General features: G+C 40.1%; 1 protein-coding gene across 6 annotated transcripts in view; it reads right to left on the reverse strand.

Moving 5' to 3' along the window:
* Nucleotides 1-15,809, reverse strand: part of FLOT2 (flotillin 2) — a 456,818-nt gene that overhangs the window by 135,050 nt on the left and 305,959 nt on the right. For all 6 annotated transcript variants that reach the window (XM_085649154.1, XM_085649151.1, XM_085649148.1 and 3 more), the window contains one exon: nucleotides 12,173-12,291. In XM_085649154.1, the coding sequence (XP_085505280.1) occupies nucleotides 12,173-12,291 (119 nt within the window). The remainder of the gene's footprint in view (nucleotides 1-12,172; nucleotides 12,292-15,809) is intronic.

Raw genomic sequence — 15,809 nt, forward strand, 5'->3', positions numbered from 1 at the left:
TCTTCAAATTTTCCTTCTGCCAATGACTCCGATAGGTCTGAAAAACAAAACCTTCCTCTTGACATCATTTTGCAGACTCTATCTGACCAGCATAAGGAAACGCAGCAGCAATTTCTTCAATTAAGGGAAGACAATATTAAGATTCAGCACTTCATGCAGGACTTAAGTAATAAAGTAGGAGGAGTGGTTCAGGATATGGAATCTCTACAGCAAAGAGTCTCGACTGTCGAGGAAGTGTCTACCAACAGTCAGAGTATGGTTAACAAACATCAGGAACAAATCGAGCAGATGTGGGACAAGCTGGAAGACATGAAAAACCGGCAAAGACGACTCAATCTCAGACTTTTTGGCATTCCCGAAAGATCTGAAGGGGCTGATCCAAGGGCATATATTGTGCTATTATTCCAGAAAGCCTTCCCCGATCTATCCGACTGGGACTGGGATTCCCTGATTCAGAGAGCTCACAGACTACCACTTTATGTAGCAAATAGGGGGAGCAAATTTCCTCGCACTTTTTTGATCTACTTTGGGAATTTTTTGCTCAGACAGGCTGTTTCACTTAAAGCTAGGCCCAACTCCCCCGTCGCGACTGAATCCATATCTTTTTTTGTAAGATCTGATCTTAGTAAGAGTACTATGGATAGACGCTGGAGGTTACGTCAGCTTATTGATCCGTTTAAGGCTCTGGGAGGTCAGGCTTTCTTGCAGGAACCAGCTCGATTAAAGGTGATCAATGGGGGGCGTACATATATATTTACAGACGAGGAGGCAGAACAAGTGCTCTCTAAATTAACATCTTAGTGAAGGGTGGAGTTAAAAAAAATATATATATATATATTGGAAAATGGAAAGGTTACTGCTACTGTTTAGTTCAACTGGCTGGAAGAAAGTGGTGGGGGAGTGATTAGAGGCCAGGTTGGGGGGGGGATCGGAGCACTATAATATTTGGATTCTATTACATAAAGGAATAAATGTATGTTGGTTAGCAGGTTGATCTCCTCTGCTGTTACTCTTTAGAGCTGCCCAGTCAGCGGCAGCAGGGTATAAGAGGTTTTCCTCCTCTTAGGGACTGGGGGCAGGGGTTTGGTCTGAACCCCTTTGGGAGGGTCTGCAGGGGTGGACTGGGGGGGGGGGGGCGGTAAAATTGTCAAAATGATCAGGGTGAATGGGAAGATATTTGGTTATCTTAATTTTTTGTTGAGATATTTTTGGGAAATTCGAAAATGGGCGGAGGAGCGAAATGTGTTTAAATGATGTACAGAATTAGATGTCTGGCATGGAATGTTGCAGGTCTCAATAGTAGGAACAAGAGACGACTGGTTACCGAAGAGTTAAAAATTTATAAACCTCAGCTCGCTTTACTTTCTGAAACGCATATTATCTATAAAGACCGTAAGCTTCTTGGGCAATTAGGATATGACGCGATAGCATGTGCAGAATGTAGTACTCCAACTAGAGGTGTCGCTATTTTAAGACAGAAAAGGCTAAACATGGCAATAACTAAAACTAAGGTAGATAAAGCTGGCCGGTGGGCCATTGCTCAGATACTATGGCTTGGTAATACTTCTACTTTCTGTGTATTCTACGGTTCAAATACTGACGACCCCTCTATTATCGATAGGTTAAATATAGAATTACTGGATAGCAGTGGAGAACTCATCATAATGGGGGATTTCAACTTGATTATGGATTATGATATCGATACTACAAAACACCGAGCATTTCGGAGGATGCGTCGATCCCGAGCTGCCATTATCGAACTGGGACGCATCCATAATTTAAAAGATGCTTGGAGAACATTATACCCCTCTATCGCTGGATTTTACTTATTATTCAGCACCTCATCAACTTTGCTCAAGAATTGATATGGCCTTGGTATCAGACAATATTCTGGCGAACAGCTCTATGGAGCTTTGTCCGAGAGTGTCTTCGGACCACAATCCAATCATACTATCGTTTAATATGCCACAGACTGGCCAGAAACCAAGGATAATTACTTTTCCCCGACATCTTCTGTCCAATAAGGACTATATCTCACAACTAAAAGCACATTTAGTGGAATTTATTACAATAAATATAAATTCAGCTTCACCCAGTATAGTTTGAGATACTGTTAAAGCGAGTATACGAGGGTTTACACAACAATTTGTTCTAAATCAAAATTTACTATATAAACGCAGCTGGGAGGAGCTGGGCAATGCTGTAAGTATGCTAGAAAATCAACTGGCACAGGCACTGATACAGGATATATCAAATGTAGCTGATATATGTCAGAAACTAGCCAGCTCTAAGCTTAATATTAAAACTAGGCTAATGGAGAAAAATATGAACAGCTTACATAAATATCATCTCTCCCAATATGAGAGCGGGGACAAGATAGGAAAAATTTTAGCATACAAAGTCGCTGACGACAAATCTAGAACACTCATAAAAACAATTAAAGGTCAAAATAATATGGTATATACTCAACCAGAGCAGATTCTCGAGCAATTTGTGGCATATTACCGGGCATTTATACTCCAGATGAGCAGCCGGCCATGAATAAGATTCAAGAATATTTGGACACTAATTTAACTAAGGGAAAACAGATTGAAGAAATTGCGCTTCTCTCTGATAACATCACTGAATCAGAGATTAGAAAGGCTGTCGCTTCGCTCCCCTTAGGCAAAGCTGCTGGAGAGGATACTATCCCATTAGATATTTATAAACTATGCTTGGAGGAACTGTCGCCATTATTATCTAATGTGATAAGCAATATTGGAATCATTGGAAAGGCACCTGAATCTTGGAATACAACCAAGATTGTTTTTTTTTAAAAAAAAAGGTAAACCAGGAGATCAGTGTGGGTCATATAGACCCATCTCGCTTATCAATGTAGACGCTAACATTTTTGCCAAGGTACTGGCTACTCGATTAGCCCCACTTATACCTCAGCTGGTGACTTCTCAACAACATGGCTTTGTTTTGGGGAGAGATACTACTGCTCATATTAATATGGCCATCACTGCATTCGATGTGGCCAGACTCGGTCCCACCCCACTCGGAATGATACTTCTGGACGCAGAAAAAGCGTTTGATCGAGTGGGGCGGGACTATCTTTGGTCAACAATGACTACTCTGGGCTTTCACGGTCAATATCTTAAATGGCTACAGGCTTTGTATGATCATCCAACGGCTAAACTCGGCTACGCCGGGCTAACTTCGATTAGCTTTCCTATTAACCGCGGTACACGGCAAGGATGTCCATTATCACCTTTGTTATTTGCGTTATCGTTGGAACCTTTCCTTGCTGCTTTACAAGTTCACCCCAATATCACTCCTTTTAAACATGGTCAGAATTCGTTAAAAATCACAGCCTATGCCGATGACATAGCGGTTTATTCAACTAACATACCGGAAGCTATATTGGGTATTATCGAGGAGGCTGATAAATTTGGGGCCGCTTCCGGTTATAAACTTAATTCACATAAAACGCAAATCATTATGAATTATAAATCGCCAGTCCCGATCATAGGCACTTGTAGAACAGCCATTTATCTTGGCATTAAAATTTCTTCTGATATAAACGAAATAATTAAACTTAATTATGAGGCTCTTATCAAAGAAACTGTTACAACTTTAAAAAAGTGGCATACGGTTCCTCTTAGTATTATCGGTAGGATTAATTTAATTAAAATGAGTAGATTACCTAAATTTTTATACTTATTTAGGTCCATACCACTCTTCGTTAATAACATGTACTTTAAACGCTTAGACGGGATCTTTAGTAGTTATATATGGGGCTACAAGAAGGCTCGCCGATCAATCTCTCTGCTTAAATTACATCTTAACCAAGGTGGTCTCAACTTCCCCGATTTCAGACTGTACTATTTCTCAGCTTTTCTCAGTCGTCTTCGCAGCTTGTTCATTCGCAACAAGCAACTGTATTATTGCTACCAATTTTCGTTGGGAGAGGATTCTAACATGTTTTTAGCAAAAGTGAATGACCCAAACTACTTCAAGCGGGTAAAATTTAAGACCATTAGAGATAGCGCCAAAATATGGCAACTTATTTTGACAAAGTGCAATACGACTCTTTTTCATCCTCAATTATCTTTATGGGCTAATCTTGGTCTTCCAGGGATATTCCATGATGGGACATTCTTATTGTGAAAAGTGGCCGGAATAGAGACACTCGGCGATTTATACGGTAAAGACGGCTTACTGGCCTTTGAGACACTAAGAACACTCTATAAAGTATCTGAAACTTCACGTTTTAAATATATTCAAATACATGACTACTTAATACGTAAAATGAAGTTATTAAATATATCAGACTCAGATATTTGGAAATGTTTCTATTCTAGCAAGGTCAGATCATTCATCAGTTTTGGATATAGCGTCTTAGTCTCCTTTAAACTAGACGACTGTGGGAAAATAGCGGAAAAATGGAGCTCCCGATTGGGCTTAAATATCACTGCTAATCAGATCTCTTCTTCGCTCTGCAGTATAAATCGTTCCGTTCACTCTTCTAGTTTGAGATTACAGCAATATAAAACTATTTGCCAGTGACATTATACTCCAGAAAGAATCTCAAAATGGTCCAACAATAGCTCTAACACCGAGCGGACAAGATGTCCTAAATGTGACCTTTTAGCTGCAAATTTGGAACATATGCTATTTAAGTGCCCTAGACTTGCGGAATTTTGGTCTAAAATAAGTCAAGGTATGGCTCAGATTCTGTTACAACCAATAACTAATGTACTGCTCGGAACTCCGATTTTAAATAATTCATTAGCAGTTTCACAAGTAGATCTGAGTAATATTTTGATTGGATGTGCTAGATTGATTATTGCACGGACATGGATCACAAGAAATCCACCGCATGAAATGGAGTGGTGGCTTCTTGTTAAAGAAATGTATATTATGGAACTCTCTCTAGCTAAGATTAGAGGTGCTAAATCTCTTCAAAAGATAGATAGAACCTGGGGGTCTTCATTCACTTGAAGGAGCTGTAGCTGGGTAGGGGTGATGAATGAAGTTATGATACTTGTTAGAGAGGCGTCAGAGGCGAGTGACGAGGGAAGGATTGAAGCCCATCACACCCCTAAAAACTCTCCCCTTTTTTTTTTTTTTACTTTTATTAATGCTGGTTATACCTGCTCTCTTATAAGTAATATCTCTCTGATCTCTAATTCTGACTTTTGTACTTTTGCTCTCCTCGATTTATCTGATACTTTAATCTGTGAATTGTTTTGTAATGTGGAATACTTTGCCGAGCTGACCGTTTGCCCTGATCTCAATAAAAAAGTAAAAAAAAAAAAAAGGAAGATTACAGAGGTAGATGGTCAATCACTGGCCTTTTGCCTCAGGCTGAAGACCTCTTGTTCAATGCTTGGTCTGACAGCACAGTCAAGCAATAAAGGTTGGCTTGGGCGCGATGGTGTCATTGGATGTGTGCAATGGGGTTTTGATCCTTTAGGTGCTGATGTAGTTCAGATCCTGAACTTTTTGGTCAGTCTGGCCCAACAAGGCTTAGCCTATCGTTCCATCAACACCTTTCATTCCGCTAGATCGGTGGCGCATGTACCCACAGAGGGTACCCCCAGTGGGGTAGCTTCCTTTTGTATGTCGCTTGCTTTGTGGTATCAAGTTCTCCCTTCTGCCAAAACCAGGTTATTCAAAAATTTAGGGTGTTAATAAGGTGCTCATTCTTTTCCAATCTTGACAACCGAATAGGATTTTCTCAAGGAAGGAGAACTGGGTGAAGCTGGCAACGCTTCTCTGCTTGGTATCGTGCAGAACGGTTTTGATGTTAGGGCCCTAGAGACTAAGGGAAGAACGCTTTCATTCACTGGGGTCTCCTTTATGATTATAAATCTAACACTAGGGTTATACAGTACTCAGCCTTTCCAGACTCTCCTAAGTTATGCGTGGTGCAATGTCTTAAAGCATATGAGGAGAGGTTAGCGGATAGCAGGCCTCCAGGAGAGAGAGAACTAAGCGCTATCAGAAGCTTCATAAGGCGGTTTCATCTCCAATCATAGCACGTTGGGTGAAGTGAGTCATGCAGGAGGCCGGCATAGATCTCACAATTTTTGGTGCCCATTTCACTAGGGGGGCCATGGCCTCTAAGGCCTTCAGTCTAGGGGCGCGGCTTGAGGGCATCATGAACGCGGCTGATTGGTACTCAAACTCTACCTTTAAAAGGTTCTAGTTTGAGCTCATTTTGGATATGGCTCATTTGGTGTAAGTAAACTTTAAACTAGCATCATCCGAGCCTCTGGTCCTGACAGAACGAAAAATGTCCTAGTTATCGTAACAAAGTTTCAATTCTCTTAAGGACACGGAGGCGAGGATTATCCAACCCATGGATAGCTGATCGGGGAAGCCCTTCCCCTGACTAGTAAGTATTGAGTTTGTTCTGCTGTCGCGGTCTTGACTGTGATAAACTTATGATTTCAGTAGATATGTTCTTGTGCATACTTGGTTTTGGTAGATTGTTCTGGTTGATCAAGTTTCTTGTGGTAATTTAATCTTTTGTTCCCGGCATGGATACTGGAAATCAAGATGGGTAGAAAAAGGGCAATGGTGTGACTCGTGAAACAAAAGATGATTTGGGGAAAGAGACGAATGACTACGCTGGGGACCCTAGCATCTGATTGGACAATGGGACCTGGTGCATTATGTTGACTGTTTGTTTTTACCAATTTCCCTGTGGTTCATGAGAAATGTGGTTTTGTTCAGTACTATTGAGAAGTGGCTGCTGTGAATAAAGTGAAGAAAGCATTAAGCATAATCCTCGCCTCTGTGTCCTTAATAAAATTGAAACTTTCTATTACGATAGCTAGGATATTTTTCATTCTACATTAACACGGTCAAAATAAGACCTGGGGCAGTCCCCATGAACGGAAAAAAATGCTGCAAATTCTTTATTTCGGCAAAGAGACATATACCTCTAATTTGGGTCAAAATGAAGAGATTATACAACATTTTTGTAAATTAAGTCATCCTACATTAATTAAGGAATAAAAATAAATGTAAAAAATTCCACTTTCATGATAAGAACTATATTTAGCCATAGATTAACTTCCAGTTGAAAAATCACCAGGGGCAGCCAGCTTACGTAATGCATTCAACAGAAATGTCTTTTTACCTTAGATCATGTCTTTTTGTTCTTTCTTCAAAAAAACATTGTCCTCTTTGTGGATCAGAACTAAGACCCAATGGACACTGCAAATTGTCACTTTGACAATATTAAATCCTGAAGTGTAATTAATGTCAAAATATCGACTAATCATTTAAATAAAGGAGCTTGCCTTCATTGATTAGTTTGTCACAGACGGGATTACTGAAGAGCAGACTTTCAGGCGACTACATCAGGCAATTCAGTTACATAAACTTTGTAGATAAATCTATTCGTAATGCTTGCTGTGTAATAGCACACTATCGGAATCCTACAGCATTCATGAAATCTCAAGAGTTTGGTTAAGTTCCCTAACGTTAAAACAAAGTATAATCAAGGTATGAGACAAGGATGCCCATTATCCTCATCTCTTTTTAGGTCTCGCCTGAGTCAGCGCATGCGCTGCTCGGCGAGACATTTAGTAAACAGGGCTTTTAAAAGTGCGACCGCACTTTTGGCGGGCATTCTGCGAGCGTTCATGTGCACAGGCACGAGCAGAGGCACCATATGGCTTTCCTCTCGCTCGGCCAAGAACGCGCCTCGCTTCAATGCCCCTCCCCCACCACAGAGCGCGTCTCGCAGGTTTTTTTGTGTTTTTTTTTACTTTGAGCGCGAGGTGCGCGCGCGGCCAATGCTTGTTCCCTATACTAACCATTACTAACCCTTTTTGGATTCCGGAGGTGCGTGCTATTCACCGCAAAGCAGTTCGACAGCTTGTCAGTGGTAGTAAGTGCTATATGAATCCAATTACATTTACAATAAGTCAAAGTGTATTGAGAGATGTACTAAACCTTCCATGAGTGTTTCCTATGCAATCCACCAACATCATGTGATGTATTTATTAGAAGCACACACTTCCTGTGTTATTAGTCCTATTGGTGTATTTGATTTCAAAGCAGGACTGTGCCGCTTTGTGTCTTTTTCAAGCTATGGTGAGTTAGTTTCATGAGTTTTATCTTTTTGAGAAAGTCGTCGTCTTCCCATCCACCGCCCATGTCAATTGATTGGCAGTCCTCTTCCTATATTGTAGCTCATGCCCTCTTCTGGCAATAGCCTGTTTCTTAACACACCTGAAAACCTCCTCTGACCGTCGTCTGTTCGATAAAACCTTCTCTTAGGAACGTTTAGGTTGGAAAACCCTTTAATTGGACCAGTGCTGCTAGGAACTTTTAGGTTTCTTCCCGCTCCTTTTCTGACACCGAGCACAGCTACTGTTCTATGGAAGCATACAGCGCAATCATAGCCAGCAGATCTTAACAAGGCAAAGTTTTTTCATTCCCACACTCAGAACACTACACTTTATATCAAAACCATGTGCTGTCTCACTACCAGAGACATCAGCTACTTCCAGTCTTTTCTTCCTGAGCACTTGGAACATATAAGCCCCACGGAATGTGTGACTCCTTTGTCTAGTCTTTGTTCCACCATGAATGCCAGAGAATGACTATGAACATAGAAGCATTGCATAGCAGGTGTAGTGAGTTTTTAATTTTTTCATTTTACTGAGGCCAAAGCTTCGATAAATTACCACACTCCCAATCAGATACCTTTTTGCTCCGAATTATGACAGGCAAATGATTGTGGCCTTTATGTTTGTTTCAAACAATTATTTTTGTCACTCTTTAGTTTTATTGTATCCCAAGTTGATTCGTTTTTGTAACAAAATAATTTGCTTGCAACACATGTAAATAAATGCATGTAATTAAAGGCAGTGGCGTTTTAAGGCTAAATCTGTAATTTGGCAAACACCTTTCGGTTTTGTTTTCCTCCAAAAAAATATCGTCCAGCCCCTACTAAATGGGAGAAAATACAGAATTTAACCACGTGGTGCTGGGGTGCGTAATCCGTGTTGAAAGGAACCGTTAGCATGTTTGTAGCACATGGAAACACCGTTTGTCAGTAACTTGACCTGAATTATACAGAACTGCTTTGGGCGAGAAACCCAAGCAATTCCTTTTGGGAAATACAATGGCAAATAGGAGTGTTCAAAGAACACTTTACAAATAATTCATTGCAAAAATCATGCATTACAAAGGTAGTTCCACAGGGCTAGATACTTTAAACTCTTTATCGCACAGGTTTTATTTACCAGAACCCATGGATGTGCGCGCTTCGCAACAGAAAAAGCAGGGGCTCAGGTGTTCAGTTCACTTTCCTTGGACACCTTCCATCCCTCTTCCACCCCTTGTGTGCATCACCTTGATGTTGACCATAAAATATCCAATTTAAACTACTGACAATCACTTGTTGCCTGCCAGGACAGACTGGATACTGGCTAATAATACCCCAGCCTCTTCCTTCGGCTCACAAGGATGACTAAAGGGCTTTCATCCCAGGCACAAAACATTCTGCATCCCAGGCACAAAACATTCTGGTCCTAAACACCCCCTCCGTTCTAGAATGTTTGGAAGATCAGCGGACTTCAAAAGAGGATTCACTAGTCTGTTGGAAGCATTTAATTTGTAGTCTAATTGGTTATAATCAATGGAGACTTCTGCATAATTATAGATTTGCTGCGTTTCCACATAATCCACCACCTGCTGCATTGTCTGCAAATTTTAACAAAAATATAGTTTCTAGCTTAAATGGTTCAAAAGTTACTAAGAACGTAGTGACACATGTTGTGGCACAGTGGAAGTCCCTTTGTAATGGTTGACTGGTCACCTTTTTGTAGTTTATTGTTATATTTGGGCGTTAAACTGGTACTAATGAAGTGCAACTAATGCCCCGACAGTGTTAACAAGTAAAACAAGCATTGGCATAGACAATAGGTCTCGCTTTTGGGACCTTATAAGTATTTAGATATGCAGCACAATATCCTTGGTGCAACAACATCAACCGTTGCATGGCTAAACACTTATAAGGTCCCAAAAGCGAGACCTATTGGCTATGCCAATGCTTGTTTCTAACTGTGTTTGAACTGCTTTTTGAAGTTTTAAAGTATGAGAAGGAGTTTAAAGAACTAAAGATTGGCACAAATTCCCATCAACTGGATGTGCATGCAAATATTCTCTTTGTTCAATTTTAGCCATTCTTTGTTTTATCAACTACTCCCTTGTTTCAGGTTATAAATTGAACAATAATAAAACTGAAGGCAGGCCGTACAACATTCAATGTACGGCAGATATGATTAGTGATCCTCTGAAGTATTTATAGTTTTCCCTAATTAACAATTTGACAGGTACTGCATCCATTAATGCGAACAGGACATTAAAGCACGTCTGATATTACTGAACAAAAAGATCTAAATATCTTTCATGGTGGGGTTTTGTAGAAGCACCTGAAATGATAACGCAGACAATTTTGTTTCATCATCAGACTCCCTTTCTAGCCTCTAAAAGGACCTGGCAGTTTAAAAAATCTCCTTTTCTGTCCACCCCTTTATTATGTTTAGAGGCTCAGACAAACTTATTGCACTCACTGATTCCGGTTATACATTCTGGTAAGCCTCTCTCAAATATCTTCTGGGTCGCAGTGTTAACAATGCTAAAATCAAAACTGAATGTCACCCTTTACCCCTTCTAACCCAACTGGGTGATTTGGTAGGAAGCCCTGTCTTGTTAAGTAAAACAAAAAATGGTTGCACGACATACATAATCACAAACTAAACATGCACAATTAAAGAAAAATATATTTCTTTAGATCTAAAATATCCCTCTAATAGTCTGATACAGATTTCCAATAAATCAAAGAACACATGAAGAGCTTTCCCTTATGCACATTTAGGGTTGTGACATAAAATGTCCTGCAGATCTTGCAAGCACAGTAAATACACATTCTATGAACCTTCAATTTGCCACAAGCCGTATATAATTTGAACGAACATACATCTCTAGAGATATTCTTCTATGGTACTGCAGAGGTAAATCAAATCCTGGGGTAGCAGTGGAATTACACAGCATCCAAGGAAAGTTGGTTCAGGATAGATGTTGAGCATTTGAGAAAAAACAAAAGGATTACAGACTGAAAAAAGCTCTAGAACCCCCTTTTCACAAAACATGCAGTTTCAATCAGAGGTCAGGTGGTCTCTGGGGTTCAAGTCACTCACAACTTACTGGATGGACTTTGGGTCATTTAAAATGAGGCTAGTGTACTGCTAAAGTGACATAGGTTTAAGACCAGTCAGGCATGTTGTACTCTCATACTGCCATTTTAAGTGTACATGGGGACTGCCACCTTGACAATGGGGTATGATTCAAGAATGTGACTATGAACGATCTAATGCTGCAAAACTGAACAATGAATGCAATCTTATAAGGGTTTTTCAAAAGATGTTCAGTAACTACATTTTTAAAGAATTTATTTTCCCTTTCCTTTCTCTTCAGCCGTAAGGAAAAAGGTTTCTAGACTCCAGCCCAGGCAAAGTGATTCAGAAGTTGAGGCCTAGTTGCCTCAAAAGGCACTACTTGCTTAAAGTGCCAAATTAATATTATACTTAAAATAAAAAAAAATGTTTGGCAAAGGCTATGCACCAACCTTTGAAACCCATTTATCCTGATAAGGGCTTTACACAAAGAATTTGTCATAATCAGCATGAGCTCCATTCAAAGACTTCATCTGTGTGGCGAAAATTTAAGGATGGCTCTGGGCAGAGCTTAAGAACAATCCACTTAATAGTTCCTGATAGAAAGCCTCAAAGAAAGCAAATTGCCTGCTGTTAAACAATATTCTACGATAAGATAGTAATGATTCCCATTATGATTCAAACAATTTTAGACAATCTAAACATAAGACAGATATAATGCAGAAGTAAGGTTGATGGAAACGAAGACATTGAGATATTCATTAGATACATAGGCTAACATTGCCCAGCAACTGCCCAAAACAGATGTGCTGACATCCTTGATCTCAAACCATTCAGTCACAAATGGATGAAATGCTTAGACAAAAGAGGAATACATGGAGTAAGAGTAATATGACATTCTTTTATCAGGAAAAGATCAACCGGACATCTTTTTTGTCCACAATAGCTCTTTGAGGTGCTTCTACTGTATTCATTGTCTGTACCTTGATAGTGAAGCTCAAGATTTCGATACCCATACGTCCTACATCAGGAGCAGCCACCTCACGCACTAGCTTGGCAAACTGGTCTCTGTCCTGATAGATCTGCTCAACCGTGAGGGTTCCTGATGGCAAAAATTGAAATACACCAGTTATGAAACAAAACGGACAGATGTCAAACACTACATAACATCACTAGAGCAGTAATATGAAAAAAATAGCACCATTATGTTCTCATGTGCATGAAACTGAAGGTAATTCACTCAGTTGATTTAGAAACCTGCACGCCTGCGCAAGACTCTTTTCTTGATACAAAGACACTGCTGAAGGTGTAATCACCAAAGGAGTCCTGTAGAATATTAAAAATATAAACCTTCATTACTCCTTCATTTCTCCCGCAAAATGATTCTTGTATACCAAACCATTTCATGACACTCAGACACAGTGATCAGCGGCTATTTTCCAATGGTTGCTTATGTTAAAAAAAGATCGAGCGACTCGCTGCTGTAGCCTAAACAAGTTCAAATGTAACTCATTTCTCAGTCACAAAGTTAGAAATGTATACTAACTTTGCTAAAAGTAAGAGTTTATTTATTTAAAATGTTTATTAAGCATGCTTTAACCTTGCAAACATCCTGGAGCTAGCCAAATATGGAACAACGGTCCTGACCATACTAAATAGCGGTAAAAGGAGGTAAATATGATAATACAGCCTAAATAGCCTACCTAGCATTAAGATAAGCCTAAATTAATCAGTAAAGGCACATGTATGAGTACAAGTGAGAGCAAGCGTTTGTCCAAGCAGGAAAAAAAGGCATACACCCCCCCAACAAAATTGATATATTGATTGTAATGTGCATCTCCTTCATTTGTAACAAAAGACTTCCCTGATGGAAAATTTCAAATCATCCATGATGACATACAATAGGTCATCTGAAGAGTTGAGATTGTGGCTTTTCCACCCCCTCGGAACACACATCCAAAAATTAAGATACTGCAGCTGGTGCCGAAGAATTATACCACTAATATAATATGGCAAACTTGTACCCAATTCACACAAATTTGAAATCACTTTGTGGTGGGTGCTCAATGTGTATTAATTACACATGAGGGAGTTTTGCTACGGTAATGGAGATTTGCAGTGCCTGGACCAGAATGAAGTAAATAAACTAGGTCAACTACCATTATGGAACTGAAAGGGTGTCATTTTGAGTGCTTCCTGGCTTCAAGCACATATTTCTCTCTGGATAATCCACACACAGAAGTTACCCTCCAAAACAGTCTTATTCCACTTCAAATATGATTTAACATTTGCCACATTTAGTGGAGATCTTTGTTTGCGATGTATATCTGATGTCAGGTGACAGGCTAACAGGTATACAATTAGGGCTGGGCGTAGTTCGCGAAGTAGCACTTCGCGAAGCAGCACTTCGCGAAGCTACGCAAAGTGAAGTTCGCACTACGCGAGCTACGCGTAGCACTTCGCGAACTGCGTAGTACCTTGTTCGCACTGTGCCAGATGTTCGTTTTCAATGATTGCACAGTGCGGACAAGCAACCGGCACTGTGCAATCATTGAAAATGGCATCTTGCACAGTGCGAGCTGTAGTTTTCTGCTGCTCGAGTAGATTTTTACTCGAGCTTCAGCTTTCTCAACGCGAACTGGTAGTTTCTCATCGCGAGCGGTCGCGAGCATACGCGACCACTCGCAATGAGAAACCTGACCTCCTCGCGTTGGGAATCTCGCCGGGAGGTTTATTTTCCATGCTCGCGATCGCCAACTTGAAGTTGCTGATCGCGAACAAGGAAAAAGTCTCGCCGGGATGTCATTTTGCTTGCTCACGGTCGCCAACTTGACGTTGAGGACCGCGAGCAAGCAAAAAATGACCGCAGCACTACGCAACACTACGCTACGCGTGTTCGCACTGTGCTACGTGCAGTTCGCGTAGTGCGAAGTAGCGCGAACTTCGCAAACTACACGAGCGTAGCGTAGTGCTTTGCCCAGGCTTATATACAATGCACACAGGTAAATGTCTCAAATGAAATACCTCTGTAGTATTTGTTAGGGGTGAGGCAGGCTTGAACTGACAAGGTAAAGCATGAAGTGCTTAACAAATTGGTTCCTATTAATGAATACCCACTTGTGCAGAATAAGTGTACTGTAATCTGTGAACCATCAAAAATCAAATCTCTGTGTGACCGCCTCATCAATACCCATATGAGTATTTATTGACAATAAATAATACCTCCGGTTAAAAGAAATCACTGATGACAATGATGGAAGGAGCTAATAAAAGCAATCATTAGATTTCCATTTTGAACCATCTCCGAGGTAACATGAAGATCAACAAATTTTCATTGCAAACTGCAGCAGCTACATGTTGATGCTATAGACCATAGAACTCTCATAAGGGGCAGTCTCCTACTTCCCTGCCATAAGCATGTGCATTGCGTGTGCTGAAAAACATTATCTGAAGGAAGAGTACTTACTCAAAGACACATGCCTGTCCATGTTAACGGTTTTCAAAGACAACATCTTACCAGAAGCGACACCTGTATTGAGGACTTTACTCAGATTGTGTGCCTTATTTTCGGGGAAATTGCGCAAGGAGAAAAATTGATATCTAGCATGTTTTTTAACCACATGCTTACTAGCCGATATTATTAAAAAAAAAGCTGCAACAAACAAACAGAATCTATAAACATAATCATGACTGAATAGGCTTGAGGTAAAAGGGAAGAAGTCTTTCTTTTTATACCCCTCATAAGTGATATATATGGCACTCAACCTCCCTTTCCGTTGTTTGACCCTACCCCAACTTGCTCACTAAGTTTTGGGGCAACAGCCATAAGCCAAATAGTTCTTTTCTGGAGGCTAAGAAAATGAAAAGCAAATGTATCCATGTTCAAAGTGTCGGTAATGGAAAGATGTAAACACTGTTAAAGATTCTTATAACAAGTGCAATAGCTTGGGTTTCCAGAATTCCCAGTCCCAGAGTTCTATCTCTTGGAGAAATTACCAAAACGTAACTCACAAGTAAATGGGGGTTACAACTTCAAATGGCCACTGGGCTATATATCCTTTTTATGAGAGTGTTCGTACATGTTTCCAGTGCAAGGTCCCGCTCTCTGGCTATGTTATAGCCAAACTAGAGCAGTCAAAACAACCACTTCCACAAAAATCACATCAAATTAAAAAGCCAATATTTTTGCAATCTACTTTCTACTATCAAATGCTTTATGGTTTTTTTCATGTTATTGTGCAAAAGGTATTTGGCTCTATGTAAGAAAGTGGCTCTGTATATACTGTCCCCAAATAGGTACTGGGTGTACAGAGTCCACAGTCCCCAGAGGTTTGGCAGAGGTTAAAGTTAGATAGAACCTTACTCTCTAAAGTGATAGCTTAGTAGAGCAGTGAGGCAGTATGAGAGGACAGTGTAAAGCATTTGTTGTACACAGTCAGCAAATGGTCTCACACACTCAAGAACTGACCTCTAGGCCAATTGTTTTGTATATATAAATATATAGTTGTTTTATTTTAGAACCACAAGTAGGTATCAAAATACTTTCGCAGAATGAAATGCTCTAGTTGAGTACTTTCAATAAGCAATAAACCTATAAATGCAATAGTTACAGTTGTTGCA

The sequence above is a fragment of the Triturus cristatus genome, chromosome 3_2 (genome assembly GCF_964204655.1).
Source record: "Triturus cristatus chromosome 3_2, aTriCri1.1, whole genome shotgun sequence".
In the NCBI taxonomy this organism is placed as follows: Eukaryota; Metazoa; Chordata; class Amphibia; order Caudata; family Salamandridae; genus Triturus; species Triturus cristatus.